Source organism: Clinocottus analis, unplaced genomic scaffold, assembly GCF_023055335.1.
Source record: "Clinocottus analis isolate CAN_PGR_092001 unplaced genomic scaffold, fCliAna1.0.p SCAF_11, whole genome shotgun sequence".
Taxonomy (NCBI): Eukaryota; Metazoa; Chordata; class Actinopteri; order Perciformes; family Cottidae; genus Clinocottus; species Clinocottus analis.
The window spans coordinates 401,799-414,319 of NW_027175832.1; the positions used below are offsets into that span (position 1 = coordinate 401,799).

A 12,521-nucleotide genomic window follows, 5' to 3' on the forward strand; every position below is an offset into this window, starting at 1 on the left:
TACTGTATGTGGTACTGAGTGTACTGTATGTGGTACTGAGTGTACTGTATGTGGTACTGAGTGTACTGTATGCAGTACTGAGTGTACTGAATGCACTGCATGCAGTACTGAGTGTACTGTATGCAGTACTGAGTGTACTGTATGTGGTACTGAGTGTACTGTCGGTGGTACTGAGTGTACTGAATGCACTATATGCAGTACTGAGTGTACTGTATGCAGTACTGTGTGTACTGTATGCAGTACTGTGTGTACTGAGTGTACTGTATGTGGTACTGAGTGTACTGAATGTGGTACTGAGTGTACTGTATGTGGTACTGAGTGTACTGTATGTGGTACTGAGTGTACTGTATGCAGTACTGAGTGTACTGAATGTGGTACTGAGTGTACTGTATGCAGTACTGAGTGTACTGTATGCAGTACTGAGTGTACTGTATGCGGTACTGAGTGTACTGTATGCAGTACTGAGTGTACTGTATGCGGTACTGAGTGTACTGTATGTGGTACTGAGTGTACTGTATGCAGTACTGAGTGTACTGTATGCAGTACTGAGTGTACTGAATGTGGTACTGAGTGTACTGTATGCAGTACTGAGTGTACTGTATGCGGTACTGAGTGTACTGTATGCGGTACTGAGTGTACTGTGTGTGGTACTGAGTGTACTGTATGCAGTACTGAGTGTACTGTATGCAGTACTGAGTGTACTGTATGCGGTACTGAGTGTACTGTATGCAGTACTGAGTGTACTGTATGCGGTACTGAGTGTACTGAATGTGGTACTGAGTGTACTGAATGCACTGCATGCAGTACTGAGTGTACTGTAAGCAGTACTGAGTGTACTGTAAGCAGTACTGAGTGTACTGTATGCAGTACTGAGTGTACTGTAAGCAGTACTGAGTGTACTGTAAGCAGTACTGAGTGTACTGTGGCTCAGTGGTTAGCGTGCCCTTCAGCCAGAGGATCGGTGGTTCGAGCCCCGGCCCTGCTGGTCCCTGTCGTTGTGCCCTTGAGCAAGACTCTTTCTTTTCAACCATGGATTCAAACTCTCTGGTCTTGTCTCGTGTCCGTCTGCAGGTCTTCCAGCGCCGTCAGAACGGCCTCACCGACTTCTCCAGGAAGTGGAGCGACTACCGGGTCGGCTTTGGAAACCTGGAGGATGAATTCTGGCTCGGTAAGACTTCCTCTGAGTTCATGAGGGGTGAGGATACAGCGAGGAGAGAAGTGCACCCGGTCAGTGACTGAGGTCTGGTACTAGCACAGCATCTTGTACTGAAGCATGAAGTCGCTTCTCTTCTGTTCTCCAGACTCTCACTCTGAGACGCTCAGGAGGTCCGGTGGCTTCTGTCTTATTTCAGCTTCTTGTCTCCTCTCATCATGTTTCAGCTGCAGGTTGATGTTAAGCTGCATCCTGGTGCCCACTTAGTTCATCTCTGTGAAGGCTGTTCCACCCTCTTTATCGCTCAATGACCGCAGCATTAATATGCACAATCAATACAGGGTCATAGCTTCCACTTGGTTTCACTTGATTCATCTTCTTCATGCAAGATGTTTCCACTATCAGGTCTGAGTTTCTCTCTGTATGAAGACTTCCTGCTGCTGCAGGTTTTCTGCTGGTTTCCTCTTCCAGCAGTGGACCTCATGAAGTCCATCGGATTCATTTCTGCTTGCTCTGAAAGTTCATCCTCCCTGAATGACTTGCTAATTGTTTTCAGACGCAGGAACAGAACATCCTCACTGTGTCGCTGAATATCTTTTTCTCTCCTCCCCAAAAATCTCATTAAGAAGAAAATAATTATATTCATTAGAAAATGTGCAAATGAGTCGCGTTCCTTCATGGGCCAGTTCTGTTATTGTTTTGGTCCAAATGATTAAAGGAAAATATGAGATGAATATTTCATTAGTGAATCAGGACCTTGAGACGTTCGCTGAACCTTTTGATTAGAAAAGGGAACAACAACACTCTGGCATTGTGTGATCACGGAGGCTGTTGCATCACAACACGAGGTTCCTGTGAGAGTCTGACGAAGCACAGCAACATGAGCATGAAGCGATTTCAGATCCAACACCAGGAACAGAACCGCTCCTGAAGCCTGAGAGGAGGTGTGAGGCCGCACTGGTGCTTTCACAGCACCAGCTGCAGCTTTGTTGACCACGAGGTCAGCTGGTCCGGCTGCTCTTGTTGACCACGAGGTCAGCTGGTCCGGTTGCTCTTGTTGACCACGAGGTCAGCTGGTCCGGTTGCTCTTGTTGACCACGAGGTCAGCTGGTCCGGTTGCTCTTGTTGACCACGAGGTCAGCTGGTCCGGCTGCTCTTGTTGACCACGAGGTCAGCTGGTCCGGTTGCTCTTGTTGACCACGAGGTCAGCTGGTCCGGCTGCTCTTGTTGACCACGAGGTCAGCTGGTCCGGTTGCTCTTGTTGACCACGAGGTCAGCTGGTCCGGCTGCTCTTGTTGACCACGAGGTCAGCTGGTCCGGCTGCTCTTGTTCTCCACAGTGCTCGGGAGGATCTGAACATTTCACCACAACAGGAAGAACATTGGATTGTTTTTTGCTGGTTCGCATTAATAATGAACTTTCCTGTGTCAACAAAGACGTGAGCAGGATATTGCTCACTGAAGCGGTGCGATACAACATGTTGGACAAACATCTTGAACATCCTGCAGCAGAGGAATCCTCCTCTGAGCACCCCACCAGGGAGGAAGAGGAGGAGAAGAGGAGAGGAAGAGATGTTGCTGTAATCTGGCAGCTGGTTTACCTGGAGGCTTCATGGAGCAGCAGGCCGGCCTCAGAGCCTGCTGATGTATATTGGCTTTGTCCGCATAATAAAATATGAAGACATGGAAGCATATCTGGTTCAGCGAGTACAACGCTTCATCTGACCCACTTCCACTTCAGCTGAATCAGCGATAATCTGGCCTCTCACTGCTCGTGGACGTCGTCGGGCGCCGCCTCCAGAGTCCTGTTTTACTTCAGAGCCTCTGGTTGCACTCAGCCTTCTTCCTGCTCGCTGCAGACGAGCAGCTCAACGTGACCTCGGGCTGTGGAGCGTCTCCGCTGCTCTGTGCTGCAGAGGACCTCCATGCTGGATTACAGATTACAGATTACATGCCCGCAGCACCTCAAACACAACACGTCGGGTCGGCTGGAGAGAGCTGACCTGCTAGTCCGTTGAGTGCTTGTACACCATATTACTTATTATTATTATTATTATTATTATTATTATTATTATTATTATTATTATTATTATTATTATTACATTAGCAGTCCTTTTACAGTAAGAGTAAGTTTAATTAGACTTTGAATTAAAACAACCTTCCAGTGAACGTGAACGTTTTAGGCAGTCTGTCAATATTCAATGAAAGTACATTAATGAATATTAAATAATAGATGAAAGTAAATTAATGAGTATTAAATAATAGATGAACGGGATGACAATTAAGAAAACTAACTAATAACAGCTAACTGTGTTTCAGACCTTAAATATATTCAAATAGTATGAACAGTTATTTATACCTCGTATTAAATAATAAATAATACTTTTACAAAGATGAATCTGACTTCAAAATAAACTCAGAATAATAACTCATCAGGATGTCAGAAAGAAACGTTTATTCCAGTTTCACTGAAACATGAAGACGACTTCAAGAGTTACTCACTGTCCCCTTCTGATGTGGGATTACAAAATAAAAGCCTTCTGATGTGGGATTAAGAAATAAAAGCCTTCTGATGTGGGATTACAAAATAAAAGCCTTCTGATGTGGGATTAAGAAATAAAAGCCTTCTGATGTGGGATTACAAAATAAAAGCCTTCTGATGTGGGATTAAGAAATAAAAGCCTTCTGATGTGGGATTACAAAATAAAAGCCTTCTGATGTGGGATTACAAAATAAAAGCCTTCTGATGTGGGATTAAGAAATAAAAGCCTTCTGATGTGGGATTACAAAATAAAAGCCTTCTGATGTGGGATTAAGAAATAAAAGCCTTCTGATGTGGGATTACAAAATAAAAGCCTTCTGATGTGGGATTAAGAAATAAAAGCCTTCTGATGTGGGATTACAAAATAAAAGCCTTCTGATGTGGGATTACAAAATAAAAGCCTTCTGATTTAGAATTACAAAATAAAAGCCTTCTGATTTGGAATTACAAAATAAAAGCCTTCTGATTTGGAATTACAAAACAAAAGCCTTCTCACTGTCATCTCCGAGCTGTGTTTTTGGCATAAATTCAGTTTAGTTCTCTAGAATAATCCGATGGATCTACTCGTGAAAGTCTTGACTCAAACAGTTATAGTTATGAAAGAGGAAATATCAAGATAACCTGTTTACTTCTACTTCAACGTGACCAGCCTGCTCTCCTGGGCTCCAACTACAGCGTTGATGAGCGATTAAAGTCTGAGAATACTGCACAGTGATGACGTGATGTGTTATGCAGAGACGTCACATGGTGTTATAACAGGAGAAGTTTCCTGTGACAGATCACATCAGAAGTTCCTTCATCACCACTGTGTTGCACAGCTTCTTCTTCACTGGCGGAGCTTCGTAGGTCTTTGGGGGTTTGGTCATGTGACTACTGCATTTGTTCTGCAGTTGAAGCATTTCCAGTGTCAGAAGTGTATTTTCTTGAACACAGTAAATGGTGTAATCATCCAGATGGTCGCTGCCATCAGAGAGCGTTTGTCCTTCTTTCTGCAGATCAGCTCGTAGCCCAAAGAGGACCATCAGAGAACATTCAGCTAATCGCCGCCTCTACACACATTATGGAAATACATTGGAGAGTATGGACCCATAAACATCCACATTAAATCCACTCAAACTGAAAAGAAGAGGCACTTGACTGGTCAGCAGTAAAGAAAATGGACATTAAGCTTCCATTATTATGTGTTATAGTTTGAAAACGGCCGTTTTTATTGCTGTTCAAGGGCAATCTGTTGTCCCTCCTCACTGACCTCAGCCGAGTTCATGCTGAACACAAAGTCAGTGATGTAATAACAGAGAAACCGGGTGAGGGAGGGAGTATGGATCATTATCCCATACTTTTTATCCCCCTTTGCTTCTGTGTAAGTGAGAGAGGAAGGCTGGTAATAAAATGTGACGAGATGGTAATATTGGTAGTTTAATAGTACAAGAGTGCAATCGTGTGTCAAAATGAATTTTTAATCGCTGCAGTTTGGAAAAGAGCAGTCTGATCCCATAAAAATGAAAAAAGATTATGGGTGCAAGATTAATTGCTGATAATACGGTGGTATTATACAATGGTAATTAGAGATGAATGAGTGTTAAATACTATTTTATGACAACGATTGCTTCTCCCCTGTCGCCGTGAGGGTCTTTGGGTTCTTTCAGAGATTTGATCTGCTTTCCACACGCGTGGTTTTATCTTCTCCTGCTTATCAGTGGAGGCTTCTGACTTCTCCTCCTCTGTGGTGTACATGTGAGGCTTGTGTTGGGTGAAGCAGCGAGAGACTCTTTTCCAAACGGGTGCTGGTTGTAATCTGAGGGTGAAGGCAGGTGCGGTCTCTCAGGTGGGCGTGGGGTCTTATCTCCGTGTTCAAACCAGCCTCACATCTGCCGCCCTGCAGATACAGAGCCAAGCCGCATATCTCAGAGAGCTGCCACATGTGGCATTTGCAGAAGTCCTGCTGGCGACCGTGTCGCTGCTCGCCGCACGTTTAGCACGAATCCATAGAAGCAGGTGACGAAGACGCCATGGCGCTTATCAGGATGAAGCCTTTAGCTGCAGGGGGAGAAACTCTATATAAATATTCTCCCTGTGTCTGTTCCCTAATGTAATTTAAATGTTCTTATAGTCTGTGTGGTCTCGAGGATCCTCATCTGCTGCTCTTCCTGAGCTTTCTTCCTCTCAGTGTGTATTCATGTTCAGCGTTTCCTCGCCTGAGGGTCGATGATAGACGATGTTGTGATGATTGTCGAGCCCTTTGAGGCAAATGTGTGATTGGTAAAGTTTTCTTCAATCACAATTTGAGTGCAATGTCTTCCGTAGCATACTTATGATACTCATATCTTTGCTTTTTAAATACAATGCAGGTCTCGACAACATCCAAAAGATTGCCGGTCAGGGCCGCTACGAGCTGAGGATCGACATGAAGGACGGACAAGAGTCCGTCTACGCCAACTACGACAAATTCGCCATCGGAGATGCAAGAAATCTCTACAAGCTCAGGATAGGAGAGTACAACGGCACCGCCGGTACGTGGATGGACACATTAAAGTGATCATGCTTCATTGGTTTGTATTTGACTTCATGGATGATATCCTTGTGATATCTTGTGGACATCAACATCCAAAGCTTTTTGCAATATGAATCTGATTCCCTGTGAAATACTGCTGTACGTACTCCACTATATGATTCAACGCAAGTGTGTGCTCTCCCCTCCATCTTGCCTCAGCGCTCCTCCACATTTCCTCTTGTGTCCTCTCAGTCTGTCAACATCACCATATGCCAGGATTACCTGTCATCCCCTCATGTTTGTAATTATCATTTCCTCTGCCTAAATAAATTCAGAGCGCTTGTAGCAGGACTTCCTTCCTCCCCTTCATGTCCTCCCCTCCCGCCTGCCTGGCTGCTCATGTCCTCTCATCGCGCCGTTATCCACATGGAGAGGTTGCAGAGACGGCTGCTGCAGATGTTTAAGGTTCTGCGTCTGCTCTGACTTCAGGTGACTCTCTGAGCTACCACCAGGGCCGGCCCTTCTCCACCAAAGACAGAGACAACGACATCGCCGTCACTAACTGTGCCTCGTCCTACAAAGGAGCGTGGTGGTACAAGAACTGCCACCGGGCGAACCTCAACGGCAAATACGGAGAGTCCAGACACAGTCAGGTGAGTCCTCTGATCAATACACAGCTGATCGGTGTGTAGAAGTGACACACGTCAGAGTTAATGTACGCCTCCTTTAGCCAAACAGCTTTCAGGCCGTTGAATGCAGTCAAGAAGCAGTTTTCATCCTCGTAGACATCGGTACAAATTGTCATAACTAGCATTTGAACCATAAATATGTGTCAATGTGTGTCGTCCTTCAATCAGAGGATCGGTCCTGATGTGGCTCTTGCCATCAGTGTGTGAATGGGTGAATGACATACATACAGTACATTCAGTACATTGTGGTCGGGTCGTACGGGATCATTTACCATTTTGGCATTTACAAACATCCATAAACTGGCTCAATTATGGCAATGTGGTTTCAGGTTAAACATGTTATTGTGAAAGGGTAACGCGTTGTCCGTCAGAGGGCGTGACGCTCACTGCAGACGTCTCCATGCGCTGACCGGCCTCACGGAGGAGCTGTAATGAAAGGTCACCAAAGGCTCGTGATGCAACACAGATTTATCAATTTTAATCAGAGTTGGAGAGATGCCTTGACTGATCAAAAGAGCCGTGTTATCTGTTACCCCAACACTCACTGAGTTCATATTACAGACACGTGAGGAAGGATCAAAAACATAAAACAACATGCATGTGACAGCTGTTTGTCTTCTCATGGCGTGGGAGGTGGAGTGAGAGTCGAGGGATTGTCCGGTCCTTTGGTCCTTTGGTCCTTTAGTTCTTTGGTCCTTTAGTAGTTGGTCCTTTGGTCCTTTAGTCCTTTAGTCCTTTGGTAGTTGGTCCTTTGGTCCTTTGGTCCTTTAGTCCTTTAGTCCTTTGGTCCTTTAGTAGTTGGTCCTTTGGTCCTTGGTCCTTGTGTGTTGTTCCCTCGCAGCCTCTCGGTGCTGTGAAGGCTCCACAAAGACAGCGAGGTGTTGTGTGCAGCTGTGATTAGGATGAACTGCAGCGGCTTTGGAGCGTCGCTGCTTCTCTCTCTGTCGCGTCGTCTTTGTTGTGTGAGGACGTGAAGAGAAGGTGGGAGCAGAGACGTAATGACACACGGGAGGAATTGCCTCTCTGTGTGGGCAGATTTTGGCAGTTGGCGAGGATTAGCAGGGATGGAGCGAGACTATAATTACACTAAACTCATGATTGTGCGAGCTCTTAGGTCAGGGTTGTTGCTCTCCTGCTTTTAACGGCTTTCCTTGGTTGAAATAAAAATATGCTTTACTGAATATATAACCGCCTTCAGACTTTCTATTTCTTATAAATGTTCAGTGTTTTCTGCCCTTTCCTCTCCTTTTGTGGACCTGTTGGTTCAGGCAGCTTCAGAAATCACTCTTTTTTTCTCTTGCAGGGTATTAACTGGTACCACTGGAAAGGCCATGAATTCTCTATTCCTTTTGTGGAGATGAAGATGAGGCCATTCAACTTCCGCAGCATCAGCAGCAAGAGGAGGCGGTCTGCGCCCGTATAAGCAAACCGCCCCCACACCGATAAATGGAGTTCGGACTGTTGACTGATGTTTATGCCGTCTGTGTGCACCCTGATGTGCTCTGCAAACACAACGTGGGGTTAGGACAAAAAGTTACTAATATGTATTAATAATCAGCTGTAAAACAAAAAAAAATCCTATTATTAATGTACTCCCATCACACAGAAACTGGTATGACCATTAATGTGATCATATGAGAGAGAAACAATGTCCGAACTCTGTTTACCATCCAGCTCAGCGTTAGCCCTCAGCGTTAGCCTTAGCGTTAGCCTTAGCGTTAGCCCTCAGCGTAAGCCCTCAGCGTAAGCCCTCAGCGTTAGCGCTCAGCGTTAGCGCTCAGCGTTAGCCCTCAGCGTTAGCCTTAGCGTTAGCCCTCAGCGTTAGCCCTCAGCGTTAGCGCTCAGCGTTAGCCCTCAGTGTTAGCCTTAGCGTTAGCCCTCAGCGTTAGCCCTTAGCATTAGCGCTCAGCGTTAGCGCTCAGCGTTAGCTCTTGTCCTGCTGTACTTCTACCCAGACGAGGGGACGCTGGATGTAATGTATGAATACTTTGAATGACAATGGTTCTATTTGCTGTAAAAAGAAACAAAGAAACAGGAAAGCAAAGCAAGAAGCTTTTTCTTTTCTTTAAGTCTCTTTCTTTAGGATGCAAGGACTTGTTTAGAAAAGCCCTCAGACTGCAGGAGCGAACATTATTTGAACCGTTTTGAAAACAAACCCACTTTTAACAAAAAAATGCTGTAAATGCCCTTAAAACCCTTAACTGTAAGATATATATATTTTTATAGCTAATATTGTGACAAAAAATCATCTATTTGATATGATTTGATGCATTGGTGTTTGAGCCGATATTAAGTTAATGCAATCGTGAAACATGACAAATACTGGACATTAGAGAAAAGAATAATATCAACAAACTAAAGTGAACGTCCTGAATCATCATTCACCAACAACAGTTTCATTACCGTCTGTTTTGTTTATTTTAGTGAGTTACTGTTGAATACAATTTCCTTGGTGTTCATTTTGAATGAATATTCATGATTAAACTCTATAACTATTGGTAGCCACACTGAGAGATGTTGCACTACAAGTGGGAACACAGAAAAGCTTTTCTTGTTCACTCAATTACATGATTTATTTAGTTCATGGGCATTTAGATATTATTTCCTCGACTTTAATATCGGTGTAGATGCTGTGATTGCTTGCAGAGATGGTGCAGCTGCTGCAGATGCACCATGTGAAGCTGAGGGAGACGGTTTCATTCTGGCATCACTGGGATGAAATGACATGATAACCCTTAAGCATCTTGTAAAAGCCTGAGGTAAGGAGAGAGAAAAGATGAAGAAAAAGAAAACCAGCAGTATTTAAAATAAACACTCAGATCCTGCAGCTCTTCGTCCTGAGCCGATCAATAACAACAACTCTGCAGGAATCACGCTCCTGTTCTCCTCTGCAATCTCCTGGGTCAGTAAAACCCTTTCTGATGATGAGCTGAGACTCTGTGACTCTGACGCGCGGCTTCAGAGAGAGAAGCGGCGATGTTGCTAACAGTCCTGCTAACAGTCCTGCTAACAGTTCTGCTAACAGTCCTGCTAACAGTCCTGCTAACAGTCCTGCTAACAGTCCTGCTAACAGTTCTGCTAACAGTCCTGCTAACAGTCCTGCTAACAGGTCTGCTAACAGTCCTGCTAACAGTCCTGCTAACAGTTCTGCTAACAGTCCTGCTAACAGTTCTGCTAACAGTCCTGCTAACAGTTCTGCTAACAGTCCTGCTAACAGTCCTGCTAACAGTTCTGCTAACAGTTCTGCTAACAGTCCTGCTAACAGTTCTGCTAACAGTCCTGCTAACAGTTCTGCTAACAGTCCTGCTAACAGTTCTGCTAACAGTTCTGCTAACAGTCCTGCTAACAGTTCTGCTAACAGTTCTGCTAACAGTTCTGCTAACAGTCCTGCTAACCGAAGTTGTGAAGCTAAAGAAACTTTTACTGTTTTCTCTCTATTTCTGAAGCGCTTCCCTGATATTGTCTCTCTTTTTGAAAAGTCAGTCTTCATCTTTGTAGTGGAGCTTGTTGCCTGTTTAAAGAGCACCTTTCAGGATATTCCACCTTTGAATCAGGCTTTCACCAAAAGAGACAGGCACGTGCACATGCAGTGCATGTGCAGGTGCACGAGTAGAACAGCCGATAGGACACGCCCTCCACCTGAAACCTGAGCTCTGTGATTGGTCCGTGTCTCATTGTGGGCTGAAAACAGAGTCGGGAGGAAGTGCACAAGTTTAGTTTTCTCTCAGACGCCTTAAACTAAAATATGTTGAAAGTTATTTTATCATTCTTCTCCAATGATGCCAACATGCATTGCATACCTGGGCTTCAACCAAAGATGTGCATGATGCAGACTGCTGTTTGGACGGATGCCCGTTTGTTTTGTCACCAGAGTCACTGAAGCAGCTTTTTCCTGTTTGAATAGATTCTCACTTTCAGGGACTTCATGTTACGTTCTTGGTGTTGTGTTATGCAACGTGAACACTGCTTTCTATGCAAAGGAAAGTCAGGATGGGATGGATGTGCCTCTGCAGCTCTGCTGCTGCAATGAAGTTACCAGAGGAAGCAGAACAGTGTGTGGACTGCAGCCAAGCTTTAAGCTCCCAGTCAAACAACAAAATCAGCAAATATGGCAGAGACTGTATTCTCTCAGTCGGGAGGGGGGGGGGGGGGGGGGGCATCATGGGCTTCATGCCCACCGAGCATTTAGTTTCATTCAGTGTTCACGTTGTCACACAAAGCGCTCAGTGAGTTGTTTCAGTCCCTTTCCTTCAACAGACCCAAATGTTTCATAACTGGTAAAGCCTCCTCTCTGCTTCCACACTATCAATAATCAATACAATCCTTGCAAATCAATGTCACCATCGCTGCAAGCAACATTTGGTCTCAAATATATGTTCAATAATCCAAATATTAACAGCTGGAAATCTCTTTCTGAAGTAGCCTTCGTCAGCCTCCTTCTTTTCATCCTATGAACCAGAACATCTGGTTTGCATCCTGTGAACATTCTCATTTCTTTTTTGGTGACTTTCCCGTCGATAAACTACTAATATACTCACGTAGGTATCGAGTTAATGAAGATAATGTGACTTCTCATGTGTTCCCTCTTTAGATGCAAACCTTCTGAATCATTTCCCTTTTAACTGCTGTATGTTTAACTATTGTTATGTTTAACTATTGTTATGTTCAACTATTGTTATGTTCAACTATTGTTATGTTTAACCATTGTTATGTTTAACCATTGTTATGTTCAACCACTGTCATGTTCAAGGGAGCGAGCCCTCCGCATGTTGACTACATTGCGATCAAGAGTCTGAAGGTAAATAACAAATGTCATGAGAATATGCTCGTGACATATTTCTTTGCTGATCTTGGTCAAAGGTTCTCTTGAAGTAGTTTGTAAGGTAGAAGATGTAGATACTATAGATTTGCCTCTAAGCTGTTGTGCAAACAGTAAAATGTCCCACAAGGCAAACTAAAACCAACATAACGAACATATAATCTATAAGAGCCGGTTCAAGGTGACCTTTCCCCGGTCTGGTTCATGTTCTCCGTCAGTGTTTCAGAGCCTCTCCTGCAGTGATTTATAGTAGAATAGGGAATTCTCCAAGTACTTAATTCATTATCAGTTTAGATGACGTTTCCCTCGGTGCATTTTTATACGATGACAAAGGTCACGTAGCTTTGAGGAAGGAACCGAATGTTATTTGTGTTGTCAGAGATTTCTCTGATGGCAAACTAGAAGATGTTCTTATTTATGTATTTAATCATTCATCAACTTAAGGTGTTTTCTGTCACTCAACGAGAAAACAACAAAAGGAAATTATTTCGGTCGAGTTGTCTCATCAACATTTTTTATTATTTTTCCATTTGTTTAAAAAAAGAACTTTCAGGACAAAAAATGAATTTGAATTTATCAAAAGATCCTGAACGATGAATCCTATGAACATAAAGTCATTTGCTAGCCAACTAATTCTTCATTTAAATATGTTTGAACTTATAATATAATATTCTCACACTGTAAAACAACGTGTTTCTACTGGAACAGGAAACCTCTGCATCTTATTTCTTAACTATTTATTTTCCAACTAGTCTGATTACTTTTACATGTGAATTAACTGATGTAACCAGCCTGTATGGTAATATCTGTTAATCTGTTAAAATAAGC

The 12,521-nt window shown here is 43.7% G+C and overlaps 1 protein-coding gene across 3 annotated transcripts in view; it reads left to right on the forward strand.

The window, feature by feature from the left end:
* Positions 1-9,906, forward strand: part of tnr (tenascin R (restrictin, janusin)) — a 59,906-nt gene extending 50,000 nt beyond the window's left edge. For all 3 annotated transcript variants that reach the window (XM_068605407.1, XM_068605424.1, XM_068605416.1), the window contains exons 26-29: positions 1,072-1,168; positions 6,043-6,204; positions 6,675-6,838; positions 8,178-9,906. In XM_068605407.1, coding sequence (XP_068461508.1) covers positions 1,072-1,168; positions 6,043-6,204; positions 6,675-6,838; positions 8,178-8,297 — 543 coding nt within the window. In that variant the 3' untranslated portion in view covers positions 8,298-9,906. The remainder of the gene's footprint in view (positions 1-1,071; positions 1,169-6,042; positions 6,205-6,674; positions 6,839-8,177) is intronic.
* Positions 9,907-12,521: the final 2,615 nt, after the last annotated feature.